Here is a 14,280-nt window from a genome sequence, read left to right as displayed (position 1 = left end):
TATGCATATAATGAAGATTACAACTTTTTGACTCGTCGTATCTCAGAAACGGTGGCTCTAAGAAAAAAAAGTATTGATACATTTTTTGTAGAGAATTTTATGATCTACAATTTTTATCTGAGATTATTTCATGATAAAACTTACCGTTTTCCTGAAAATCACGAAAAATCAATTTTTTTCGAGATTTTTGACCTATGCCCTCGTATAAATTTTTTCCAGGCATCGCAATCATTCGGAATTTTAAAATCTTATATTTTGAACAATTACACGCGTTTGCAGCTTGTTGTAAATTCATGTACCCTCCAATGTCTAGAAAGATTGACCGGATAATATTAAATGAATAACAAAAGTGAGTGAACAGGCTAGCCAAACTCCTGCCAACCACATTTCAAAGATACTGAAAATCAAATGTCCCTATCTACATTTGAAATAACGTTACACCTTTGTTTCAAACTGTTTGAGTTACAAACGAATGTATAGAACTAGAATCTTCTAGTTTTAGAATCTTTCCCGAACAAAGTTCTCATTAACTAATATCATTATAGGTTTGTTCTGGTTCTAACATCCGAAACTGTTTGGAAACTGCGCAAGACATGATGCTTACAAACAGAAAATCTCAAACAGTCCGAAATAGTCTCGGACACTTGTTTAAACCAGACCGCTTTTGAGGAGACCACTGTGTATTCCTCTAAGACTACTCCCCGTTTTTTAAAAGATGAGCAGCCATATAGAGGATTGTGGGCGTTTAAATCTCCCACAATAATGAAGGGTTTTGGAAGCTGTTGAATGGGGAATGTTCCTCAATTTGGGTTATTACAGCAAATGCAATTGAACAAAATAAAGTTTAGTTTAATTCATGAGTTTTTCAAATTCACTTCAAAAAGTATTCAAATTGGTGTTTCAAATGTTGGGTTTCAATTTTTAAAGAGATTTGTTCCTAATTCACATATTGGCAACAGCTCCTATATCAAGTTGAAATAATTTATACGTACCTAGATATTCTACTTTAAAAAAGGAAAATTATCTTTATAAATCAACAATTGAGGCGAAATATAAATTATAGTTCAATACCACCTCCACAAGCCACATAAACAACAGTTGTTTTCTTATTTATTTATATAGAGGTTATATATAGGTTAGGTCATATGTCACAGAATGTCTCGGTACTCGGAATATAAGTAAACAGAACAGCACGCCTCTGAAATATGTCATCTTTGTTTGTCTCGTACAGGTAACAGATTCATTGTCCTTTATTAGCTATAACCGATGTTGCCAAATGGTGAAATAGAAACGAACCCCTTTAAATGTTGAATGCATTATTTCACTCCTTTTTTTTAAGTATTTAAATATTTTTTTAAAGAAAAAGGTTGAAATGATACGTTTAAAATGCGTTGTTTTAGAGCTTTTTTTATGAAAACTACTCGATTTTCGTCAGGAGGGACATTCCCCATTATCATATCAAGTTTTCGAAAGGTTAACTCTACATTCGGTGGAATATATCCGTTACAGATGCATAATTTTCGCGGAAATGTGACAGAACTGCTATATCGAGTTCTGACGCTATTGAAACCATTTTTGAAGCGATCGATTTTTTAGTATAAATGGTGACTCCATAAGTGGGCTATTTCCAATTTTATGGAAAGAGTTGTAAGATTTCATTTCGTATGTATGTGCAGTCTTGAAGTTAGTTTACTGCAAACATATTACTAAGGGGTTTTCCTTATTCATTAGAAGTTGGAGCATTTCCAGATGGGGAAATACTCCATTTTGTTCCATTGAAGAATGAATTCTGTTAATAAGAAAAAAAAATTAAGAAAAGGGATCATAAACGTCAATAGGTTTCTTGTGAGAGGTCGCTTTCGTTCTCAGAAATGGAAATATTTGAGTTTGTTTCGAGTTCATTATTCAGTTGTTTCATCAACTCTCTCTTTAATTTTCTGATACGAGCCTTAATACTTCGTTCAGTCAGAGCTGGCCATTTGATTGAAGTCTAGAGAAAAGGGTGGTGATTCATCGTCAAATATCCTTTTCGCTGAAGAAAGGTGTGCAGCTGTAGCGTTTGATGAGGTTTTCTTCGGTTTCTTATGAGTTTGCGAAAACGCTGAATAAACTCGGGCTGTTTAGGTGGATTGGAGTCGGTGTTTGATAACGTGAGGCTTGTTACCTCTGATCTTGAACGTTTTTGTGTTGGGTTGGTGATTTGTGTTTGAATGACCACACATTCATTTTCCAATTGGTTTTCGGTACTAACCGTGGTAGGGGTATCATTAACTGTTTCCGTGCAACCGGCGGCTACATGACCATCTTTTTTACATTTTAAGCAGGTTATCGTGTCTTCGGATAGAAAAGTACGGTATGGAGTGTTTTCGAAAGGAATAACAATTGATTCTGAGAAGGTAGAGGTATCAGTTTGAACGTAGACTTGCCTTCGGAAATTAAGAATATGGCTGAACTCTGGTTTTGAAATCACTATTCTGAGAAAGGTTAAAGGGGGCATAAGGCTCAAACCTCTAGATTTTCAAGGCTATTTTCAATTATGATGTGGGGAATCGACGGGCATACATTTGATAGGATTAAACGAGTTGCGGGTGTTATTAACCTCTGTGCTTTCGGTAGTTGTTGGTTCACCACTAATTCTCCACCTTGTTGAAGGAAAGTATCTACAACTGCAAGACTGGAAAGGTGTATACAAACTCTGTTTTTGGAGATCCTGGAGGAGAAAATTATATTTTTAGGTTGAACTTTGGTTCCAATGGCGATGAAGTACTCCTGTATTTTAACTCCTTCGATAGAATTGAACAGTATGGCTTGCTCTCTGGATGGAAATTTAAAGTTTTGGACTGCAGTAGAACATGAGTTGGATTGAACATTTGATTGATTATTTTGAGTGTCCCTGTAGTCAGAAACACTCGGTATGTTAGTGGAGCTCATGGTAATATCAGGAATATATGCCGATAGTATTCGGCATACCCCTCTGAAAAAACCACTTTATCTTTCGCTTAGGAAAAAAGTCTCACTGATATAAATTGAAGTTAAGATCTTGCTACAGTTTTTACCCATTTTTTTAGTGTTTAGTTATCACTTGTAGAATTTGTTAGCGGTCACTACAACCATTCACGACGGATTGTCAGAGTCGAGTCTTGAATTTCAGTTGAAGTGCTCCGAATCAAATATCCGTAAGCTTTTTTGGTGTGATTTACCGAATCCGAAATATCAAGATGTCTAACAGATGCAAAGAGAACATGGACAATATGTCTATGGAAGAAAATGAAGCCAGTACCTCAAAAATCAGTAACGTCCATGAAAACACGTCTGGAAATACTATAGACCACATTCCAAAAAAATTGCTTAACTGTTGGGTCTTTTGGAAAATTTCAACTGACTCTACCTTGCGGTGGGGAGAGAGGTTGACACCAAAAGCATATTTTTGGAATGTTAGAGAATTCGAGAAGAAATACGATGATTTATTTCCAGCAACCACTGAGTTGGAGACTGATTTTGATTATGCGATTTTCAGACAAGGTATACGGCCTATATGGGAGGATGAATGTAATAGAGATAGCGGGAAATGGATATTCACCATGGAAAAAGGCCGAGGGAATGAAATGTTGAGATTTTTCTGGAAGAAAACTTGTTTGTTCATGATCGGAGAAAATTTCAGTGCATCAGAAAGGATTCATGGTAGTGTTGTTAATATTAGGAAAGAAACAGGTATAATCTCTTTGTGGACTGCAAATGCACATGACGAATTTACCGTATCACAAGTTGACAGCGAATTAAAAACATTGCTTGATTGTCGTTCGGTGAGGAACAATATAATATACCGGACATACGGAAATTCTGTGAGTCAGGAACCTGAAAGAAGTCGCAATGTTGGTTACATTATTTAGGATTATACACGAATCATAGTTGTCTTTAGTATTATACTTCTTGAACAATATTTTTTATATCTTTGTGTTAGTCGGTTTTTTATCATTATATACTGTAGGAAATATTTGACAAATGAAATTTTGTGGTGAAAAAAATCATACATCATTATAAAATCTAACTGATTCGGAAAATAAATAGATATCCAAAAATTGATTTTTCTGTTTTAAAAACTGTAAAACCTCGAAAACGAAACATAGAATGTTTCAGTAGTGTAGCAGTTTCTTTTCATTCAGTAAAAACTTCGCAAGGGTTTTTGTGCAAATGAAAAAAATGAACTTTATGAAGAAGTAACCAACGTTAAAAAAACTACCGCAGCTCATGGAACGATAATTTACAATTTGGTTCTGAAATTTGAAACAGGCGGTTTGCAGAGTGAATATTTGAATATGTATGCAGGGTTGGTCAATGGGGATAAATATGATGTACAGGAGTAACATCAGGGATAGTTTTGAAGGAAATATCAAGCGAATAAACGAAAGATAATGTATTTTTGAACTTTGGAAACTGGTGGAAAATGTCTTCAGTTCTCATACCATACTCTAATATTTTGAGAGTGTTTCGAAACTCACAAATCAATGAAGTCAATAGTTTATTCAATCTGATCAACATACTTTTTATCACAATCTTAAACGCCTCATTTCATAAATCACAACCGTCTTTTCAGTTTTCATTAACTCATTCTTTTGAGAGGCGAATAATTATGCTACAAAATAACCACTTATACCAAACTCCAGAACTGCAATACTTTTCCTGAAGCGTGTTTCACCAACCAAGTTGCCGCTTTCAGGAGATGAAGTAAGAAAACTGTTTTTACGCATGTTTGCGAAAAGTCCTTATTTTGTATTTGAAGACGCCACCTTGGTTGGTAAAACGCGCTTTGAGAAGAGTATTGCATTTCTGGTGATTAGGAAAGTAAACAGTACACTTATATAAATATATGTAGAGTCATGAAGATGATAGCACAGCCTGCTATCGAAAGCGCTCGCATGTAATAAGTAGAAGTTATTGAAGTTTCAAATTCTTTTTGTAAACATATGTCAATATGTTGTATGTTGACTGGCTAAAAATATTTTGAAGCTGGATTTGTGCATGATTGTGAAGCAAAGTCAATGGGAGAGCACATTGTTGTGATTGCCAAGGTATTTAGATATTTTTCAAACTTGATTTATTCATGTTTTTCTCTGAATATGTATCTTAATTTCAGGTCAAGCATTCACAGAGGAACAATCCCCCACTGCAAGTCTGGATTATATTCGAGAAATATGGTGCAATAATTTCAGCTCATTGTACCTGCATGGCAAGCCATTCTGAAGTTTGCACTCACGTAGCTACTGTACTGTATGGCCTGGAATATATCAAGCAATTCTAGAGAGCAGACCCAGTAAACAGTTTTTGCGTATGGCTTTCATGTTCATATTCAATGCTGAATTTCATCATACACCTATTCTTTCAAGTATTTTTTTATTTCTTGTTAACTGATTTTTGACTTTTCAAGAGAAATCACTTTTTTAAAATAACCATTATTGTGGATCATTTTTTCAATGAATGTGTATTGAAACTGACTTTCTTGTCTGACGGGGAGAATAAACAAAACAATATGACCTTATTTTGTGTTTTATTAAATTAATGTATCTTTGAAAGTTTTTGGAGAAAAAAATATTCTATATACTAAGGAAACCTAGTTTCTGACTTAGGTAACAATTGAATATACCAAATTTTATTATAATTCAGCTCTATGATCTGAAATATGATTTTGTGCAATAATACAATACAATAAAACATATCACGACAGTTGGAACAAAAATACAAATCTAGACTAAGTATATACAATTTACAAAAACAATTTCATGAGGTTTTTTATTATAAATTCAATATAACTCAAAGGTACTATTGATGGCCAGGTATTAATCAATCCACAATACACAGTCACTATTTTATCAAAGATCGTATCATCTTCACCACAAACAAATAAAGAAATTGGCACATTATCTGATAGAATCCTTTATTTTTGACGAATGCAACCTATATTACTCTTTCTACATGAATCCTGACATGTGCAATAGCTCTAGTTGCTTCTAATTCAATTGGATGCAACTGCTTCTTTCCTTTGGTAAAAGCAGAAATTCACTAGGTATTTTGTAAAAGTTCACCAATCACGATCCCCACAGCTTCCGCAATTCACAACACAACACGGTGTAGACATGATTTTATATTATGAAGGACGATTGATATGTAAAATCAGCCTCAGACAACGAATTTCAGCAAGCAACAATCACAATCACTCACAAAGACAAGTTGATTATGGACTTTTCTAGTTTCATTTCCATTAGAACAAACATGTGTGCCTACAGGCGGCCATTTTGATTTAATTTTGACAGCATCTCGGACAGGTCTATTGTTACCTATGCTGTGATTCTGGCGAATCTTGTTATTATTGACGTCACTACAAATCATTTTTGAATACACGCTCGAATACGATTAAACGCCAGAAAACACCTCTGGCATTTTTCAATTCTTGTATTTTGTCCTGTTCACATAGTTATGTAGTCTTTTATTGAAAATTTTGTCTATTTGGAAAGAACGCTTTATATTGTTGGATTTTAACGAAATCATTTCGTAAATTCACAACTTGTGTTTCGTTTTACAATAGTTTCTTCAGGCAAGACTAATAATCCTGTTGAGTATTATCTATGTTTAAGTTAGGCGTAAAAGAAAAAATAGGTGTCTGTTTTAACAACATTAATAATTCAAGTTCAGAGTTTACTCTTGTTAGTCATACCAATATATTTGTTCAATTGATAATGAGATGGCCAATTGAACCTAAAAACAACCTCAAAATGTGTCAAAATATTTCTTTCATATCTTTTCACGTCAATCGTAGATACTGGCCGTATATCCCTGGTAGTTGTCACGAAATGAAAGAAGCAGAAGAACTTTTATGTTTGTGTGATTGACAGAGGACAGAGTTGTCAAATATTGTGTTATGGATGTTGATAATACATCGTTTTATTGAAAAACAAAAACTCGCATAACTTCCAAGTCAATTCCGTCAATACTAAATTTTTAGTGTAATTCTATAGGACAATAAGGCCTTAAAAATGGCAGAGAAGTAATTGTGAAATTTATCATTGCTCATTTTGTAAATACATTTTTTGTTATCACAAAAATATTACATATTTACTTTTCAGGTCTGATAACAGCTGGGCGTTTAGCTCTTGGTTGAATGCAGCTAAAAATAAGGTGGGTTTTCGTTATAGAGAGGACGGTATCCGTAATGAAATACATATTTTCAGAGCACCGAAGTCTTGGAATTTGTCAAAAAAGATTTGGAAGAATTCGGTTCCGCTGTCAAGTCTGAAGCAAGTAGTGTTGTCTCATCAACCGGCGCAGTTATTGAGAAAACACTGAATGTAAGTTCCCTCAGCCAAAGGTTTGTGAAATAACCAGTTTAATACTTTTCAGCTTGACTCTCCAGACTCTACAGCTAGTAACATGAAACGAAGTTTCAGTTCCTTTATTGGTCAGATGAGTAATGTTTTAAATCCAAGCCCTGATGACTCTGATACAGAGGTTCTAATTGTAGAAAACTCGGAGACAGTAACTTTAACAAAATTCCAGGTAAATCACTGAGGATGTTGGGTATCTTTCTGTAAAATCAGTGTGTAATTGTAGAAGGCTTTGTATGAACTTCAAAATGATCCAAGAACATTCCTGTGTGACCCGGAGGAAGAACTACATAAGCAGTTTCAGTGTTGGCTAGAAATAATTGATGATCAGTTGTGTGATGAAAGGATAGCTAAACAAGTAAATAGTTCTGAAGTTCTCAAAAGACAGTATGCAAAACTTGTCCCTGAAATTGTAGAACATCAACTTTTTTGGAAAAGGTATTCAACAAAAAATAAAACGCAATGTGGTTTTTATTTTTATTGTTCATTTTATTATTAGGTATCTATTCAAGAAAGCTTTATTGGAAGATCAATTTGCTAGAGAGGAAGCTTTAGGGAAAAGAGATCAGAAGGACAAACTTGACTCTGAGGAGAATTTGAAGTGGGATCAAGGTAGGACTATTCGTTTTGTTCAGTCAGAATGCTCACTGAAATTCCTAGATTGACAGATGAACTATGACAGGGCAATTTTAACCACCCTGAAAGATCTATAAACTGAAATGAAAATATATGAAACATACAATTTTAGACAATTATGTTCGAAACCTGATTTTCTTATTCACTTTGGTCTGCAAACTACACTGTTTTTGTACTTTTCCTTTTGGCAAACTCCATCATTTTACTAAAGTTCCCTTTTCCCTTGGGATAATAATATTAGTTGTTTTTAAACGTATACATTTCAATTATGAATGCTGACAATGCATTATCAACCTTGTACAATTATTTTTAAATTCCGACTTCTAGGCATCACTGTTGCCAACATATAGTAATTTGGGTAGTTTCTTTGGTCAATATACTAAACTTTTTTGACGTGCCCATCTTTGGGAACATTGTTAAATTTTGAAATGTTGATTTAGAGATGAACAAATAAATTCGACTTGTTCTTTTTTTATAATATTACCTAATCTAAAATAATCTGACAAAGTAACCAATTACTTATTACATATTAGAGCTCATTTTGGGAACTTTGGTACTTCCCAGCAGTCTAAATAAATATAATCTACAGACTGGTCATAAGACTATGCATCCCCTTTCTTTGAAACTACTTGAGAGATGTACATTTTATTTTTTCTGATTTTCAGAAGATTTCGGACCAGACGTAGAGCTGACTGAGGAGGACAAATAAAATTACTGGAGCAATATGAAAACGAAAAAAAGTCACAAATGCCTAGTTATAGTCCCAAAACCGCTAAACTTCCCATTGGGGAAAAAGTTGTATTCAAACAGGAGTCTCCAAAGCGGGAGGTTAAACCCAAAATTAGCAAGAATGATGTTCTGTCTAATTCTCCGAAATCAAATAAAGGTGATTCTGCTTTAAGTACTCCTAGTAGCAGCAGCAGTCTCGATGGAGACTGGGAAAAAGTGAGTGATGTGGAAAAATAGGCTGTCTAGATGGAAATTAGGAATATCTTATGCATTTGAAATAATTTTATACCCAATGTCTCTACTATTTGGAATTATATTCTACGAAATCTAGTTTTAAATCTACCAATTGTTGACGATATCTTATTTAATTTATTGGACTTTTTGTTGTTTTGATTTTTTATTGGAAATTTTTGTACTTCTTTTAGTTGTGTATAATTAAGTATTTATAAAATGTTTATCAGAATACATTATTCGTAAATGTTTTCTTTTGCTTTATTCTTCAACTTTTTCATAGAAATTGAGTGTGTAAGTTATTTCCACACATCAGCCAAAATTACTTTTAGCCCAATTCATAGGAAAGGAATGCTATATGTGAAGTATACTTACAAATGCAAGTAACTGATAACTAAATCTCCGCCAATACCAAAAGAAGATAACTGGAAAGAGTTATTGTGATCCTGGGTAAGGTAGTTCATTAGCAAGTAATGGAAATTTTATGTGAATCTAAGGAAAGTCGTCAATATGCCCCTTTCTTTGCTAGTCATGTACATTACCTAAAACAAACACTGTCCCAAACAGACAAATTGCGATTCTCTTGACGTGTGTTTCACTTTACAGATTTACAATCTTTTTCTGGTCTATTTCTAAAAAAGTCTGAATGATCAGCATAATTTCACTAATAATTTCAACGCCGAAATAATCCCTACAAAATTGCGTAAAACCATACAAAACAGAGCTGTATAATGGAGATTTCAGATACGGGCAATGCCATAAGAGATAGAGAAAATTCATATTTGACGTGAATACGAGACCAGCAATTTATGAACCGTGTAGGATAGATCAGGAGTATATGAGTTGATCTGTGGTTCTAGCCCAAAACTTTATATTGGTCAAACGGGGAGAACATTTCCTCGAAGAACGAAAGAACACGAGAGTAGTTTTTTGAATATGGAAACCGATTTTACATTTGCAAACCAGGGGCCTGAGTTTAACCATGGCTATGACTTGTTACATCTTGAACAGAAAATATTGATATTAGTTGACAGATTCAAAAACTTAACAGAATAACCAAATAGAATTGAATTATTTCCTTTTGTTTAATCGGTTTTCCAATGTAGAAACTTGTAATTAGTCTATTACATGTCCATTTGACAAGTTTCATGACAACATGACAAGTTTCAATTTCAAAGTAGTTTATACAGATACAATAATTAGTCATCAAATATATAGGACATATGATTTGAATTGTTATATAAATTACTAATTATGTAGAATTCAGTTTCATGACCACACATAAAGAAGCCTGTGTATAGTGAAACAAATGTTTCGGATTTGTAAACTATTCAATGGAGTGTCACTTGAATTTGCTTTCATCACATATTTGACCTATTTCAAAATACCTGAATTAACTAAAAACACATCATCGTATCGAAAGACTTTATTACCTAATAGGTGGAGGATATACACTAATATACCTAGGTTTCTAGAAAAATATTAAAGAAATTTAAAAATATCTGAAGTCAATATTTTTAAAAAACTTTGTAGTCCAATCAGAAATATTTTTCAAATCTAATGTTCATTTTCTGCATATTCTCTTTCATGAATCATGACATATATAAAATGGAAAAGACATTATAACTTTGTATTTTGTATATTTTCAAAATAAAAGGCATGTAATGAAATTGATAAAAGGTGATATTTACGAAGATGTTCTTGGCTTGAGCTCGTCGTAACAAGGCCTCAAGAAAATGTAATTCTTCTTCTGCGTATTATAAAACTCGTGCCCCTTACTCCAGTCATAACTGACAGCATAGGCAAATATCTGACCGTTGTGGTTGAAGGCACACCTTGTAATAGGTTGCTCCATCAGTTCGGAAGGTTTCAACTTTGTCCTCGCATCTTTGTCCCAGAAACTGAACGATCCATCGGATCCAACTGTAGCCAGTGTTCCGTGAACGGGGTGGAAAGCAATATCGTTCACTGCGTAGATATCTTGATAACCGTTGGGAGTCCCGTTAGATCGATGACATTTGAATGTGAAGTTGTCTTTTGGGTTGGCTGGGTTGACGTACTGAATGGCAACTCTGCCTTCTACTGATCCTAGAGCATAGCCTGTTGGAGATTTCTTCTTGTCCCTGAAAAAAACATAGTCATTCACTTGTTGCGTCTAATTTCACCTTAAGAGCACTTCCATGCTCCTAATTTTGTAATTTGAAAACCTTATAAAGGTAATTTTAATATTTTTCAATAGTTATAAGGATTTTCATGGTTTGGATTCCATTGTCTTTCGATAAAACTACAAGATAATTTCTCTATGAGGTATGAACTCACGTGGAAATTTCTCACTTTTGTTGATTTTTCCACTGTGTATTAATCGCCTAGTCTTTTATATTTCTTGTGTTTTAATTATAGTGTAAATATCTTCGCCATAGAAAAATACAAAAAAGTTCTCTAGATATTTTTTAAAACTTTTCTGATGGTCCAAGAAAGTACCCTATTATCACACCAAAAATCTAAAACGTGATATTGAATTGTTTTTCTGTTAGCACCACGTTAATCAGCCAAAAAAACACTACGAGTACTCTAATTTAACCAAACTCATATTTTCAATAATAAAGAAGTTAACAATAGTGCCAATTTGAGTTTGATCAAACTGACTAATTTTAGTATAAGAATATTTATCTTCAGTTTTTTTTGTGCATGTTCAAACATGTGATTATTTTTGACTTGCCTCTACATCTACCTACTCTATATTTTTGAAAGTTTTACAAACTAAGTGAAAGAAATGCTCTTTTCCTTCAAACAAACTCACTTGAAAATCGCTACACATCTGTGCTGGTACTTCAGAGGACTATCCAGTTTCTTGTACTCCTGAGGCTTTCCTTCCAATTGATACACTATAATCTGTCTTCCCGCTGTACCTACCACGGCCATCGGATAGTCAACATCTGCACAGTAGCACCGCTCAGGCAAATTAATACTCATCATGGGATTGGGGCTGCGCGTGTCCCAGAACTTGAGCGTTTTGTCCCAAGAACCCGTCATGAGGCAGGAATAATTGGGAGCTTTAATCCAGTGGCAGGTTTTGATAGGTGCGTCGTGCACGGCTACCTGCACCACTTGATTGCTGGCAAGATCCCACATTTTTGCTTGTTTATCACATCCAGCCATGAATACCTTGAAATGAAATGGTTATTTATTAAAAAAAAATTGGTGAAGAATACAATATTGTGATCTGAAATTGAAATTTAAAGATTTATTTTTTCACTTTCATTTTTTGTTCTTCTAAAATGTTAACACCAGTTCGAACAATAGAAGTATGAACTTGTAACATTCACCATTGTCGACCACTTTCAGAGTGTTTATTTTTTTGGATGTAGGTTTCTTACTTTTTCACTTATTACAAATGTTTTCAGGCAATAGAAAAAAAATCACTAAAATAACTAATCTGTTCTCGACCCTAATTTTATTTTCTTAACTTTTCTGCTGACTTATCTTCAAAATGTTTCTGTACAGCTTTTAGTTTTTTTTAAACCACTATTCATTTAAATAGTTTTGACATTATTTATGAAACGATCTCAATTTCAAAATGTACGCTTATGGTAGAATTAACTTACTTTAGTTCCATCGTCACTCCAAGCAACATCCAAGACAGGGCCCCACAAGACTGCATGGACTTTGGGACACTTGTACCATTTTGTTCGATTTCCCACATCTGATATTGTTATCCCAACTACCAGCTATGAGAAAATTTTGAGGTAAAGTTGCCGGAGAAAACGACAAAGAGCTAACAGAGTCTTCAGGGGGCTGTACCACTTCGAAATCTTTCATTGGATTTGCTGTATTTGGAGTGGCGGTGCCACCGAACGTACCTAACGTAGGTTGATTGAACATTTTTTTAAATTAATTTATCCCAAATTTATCAACATAAAAATATTTCCCTATAAGGTTATCGATTTATGTCATGTCAACTGAACTGACATAAATGTCGATGTCAAGTGTCAAGTCACAGAAGCGTAATCGTTTTGAAGCTTGTTACACACGGGGTGTAACCTGTATAATAAAAATCTACTCTACTTTTACTTCAGTGTGGCATAATTATTAATTCACGTTTCATTGTCATTATTGGTTTATATTTATCGATATTTATGGAAATAAATTACATTCAATAGTTCACCTACCAACTTTTTATTTTAAGAAGTGTTCAACCTGATAATGATGACTAATTATGGAAACGTATTGGAAATGAATAATTATTTCATTATTCAATTTCATTTTTTGCTCAACGCAATTTTGTAATTACAAGATTTTGTTTGAAAATGACAGTGATAGAAGACGGGCAGATTAAAAGAATTCGTCAATATTATTCCACTTGATTGCTAATTATAACCTGGGTATAGTTCTTATTGACCTGGTTGACAACGGAACAGGTAAACTGAAAACTTACGGTCGTTTTACCAATGATTCATAAAATATGCACTATTCAACAAATATAGTTGAAAAACTTCAGTGATATAAATAAATTTCAACGAGTCTTTGGTAATTAATGAAAACATAAAATGAAACTCTTTCCGAGGATTATAAAAAATATTTTTCGATAAAAGAATCTTCCATATAATAAATAGAGATTAGTTTTTTTACCATGTCATGTGCAATAAGGATAATCTTATTCTCACAAAATCAGTACATTTGTATAAATACGAAGGTGCAGCTATATTTATATTCCATATTAGAAATCAATCTCACAATGTGTTTTTACACTGTAAAAATCCTAATGAACAGCGAATTGCTTGGGCTCACTATGTAAGAACTTCAGCAAATAGACTGTTCAGTGCTCACTCATAGTGGAGACAACATTTATACACTTTTGTGTATAAAAATTAATCTAAGATTATATCAACTTGACCATTCATAGGGAACCTGCTTCCAGGGAAGCTATCTTCTTCTTGGTCCAAATTGTTCAGCAAGCTAAATGAACCTATTGAAAATTTACCAAATAGTCATATCTTCAAATCAAAATTGAAAACTTGATTCATTGAAAAAAATTGCTATTTCATAGATGGATTTAACTGACAGATCACTTTCACGTTTCCATTGTAACTATTTGTCTTTTACTTTTGATACTACTTATACTTATTGATGGTTCCCTTGTAATTTTGCTTGTTTTATTGTTTATTATATACTTTTTAACAACGGAAATGAATAATTTGTTATAATTCCAATACATTTTGCGAAAAAAGAAAATAATCCAAGCATAATAGATCGCCAACAGAAAATTTTTGGTCAGTAGTTTTTCATTTGCTTTAAAACCAAAAATGCT

At 33.5% G+C, this 14,280-nt stretch overlaps 2 protein-coding genes across 2 annotated transcripts; one reads left to right on the top strand and one right to left on the bottom strand.

The window, feature by feature from the left end:
- The first annotated feature begins 6,881 nt into the window (after positions 1-6,881).
- Positions 6,882-9,223, top strand: LOC111508203 (BSD domain-containing protein 1-A). The gene is given in 8 exon segments (XM_023163641.2): positions 6,882-7,039; positions 7,119-7,170; positions 7,224-7,340; positions 7,393-7,548; positions 7,603-7,814; positions 7,876-7,988; positions 8,678-8,710; positions 8,713-9,223. Coding segments are annotated over 8 exon segments (960 nt in total). The 5' UTR covers positions 6,882-7,028; the 3' UTR covers positions 8,979-9,223.
- A 1,160-nt stretch (positions 9,224-10,383) lies between these two features.
- On the bottom strand, positions 10,384-12,952 carry Rae1 (ribonucleic acid export 1). The gene is given in 5 exon segments (XM_023163643.2): positions 10,384-11,095; positions 11,773-12,137; positions 12,578-12,627; positions 12,630-12,674; positions 12,677-12,952. Coding segments are annotated over 5 exon segments (1,074 nt in total). The 5' UTR covers positions 12,855-12,952; the 3' UTR covers positions 10,384-10,659.
- Between the last annotated feature and the right edge of the window lie 1,328 nt (positions 12,953-14,280).

This window comes from Leptinotarsa decemlineata, unplaced genomic scaffold, assembly GCF_025532065.1.
Source record: "Leptinotarsa decemlineata unplaced genomic scaffold, Ldec_3_MD MMD2_tig00026282_RagTag_RagTag, whole genome shotgun sequence".
Taxonomy (NCBI): Eukaryota; Metazoa; Arthropoda; class Insecta; order Coleoptera; family Chrysomelidae; genus Leptinotarsa; species Leptinotarsa decemlineata.
Note: the sequence above shows the minus strand (reverse complement) of the source record. Positions and strands in the feature narration are given on the sequence as shown.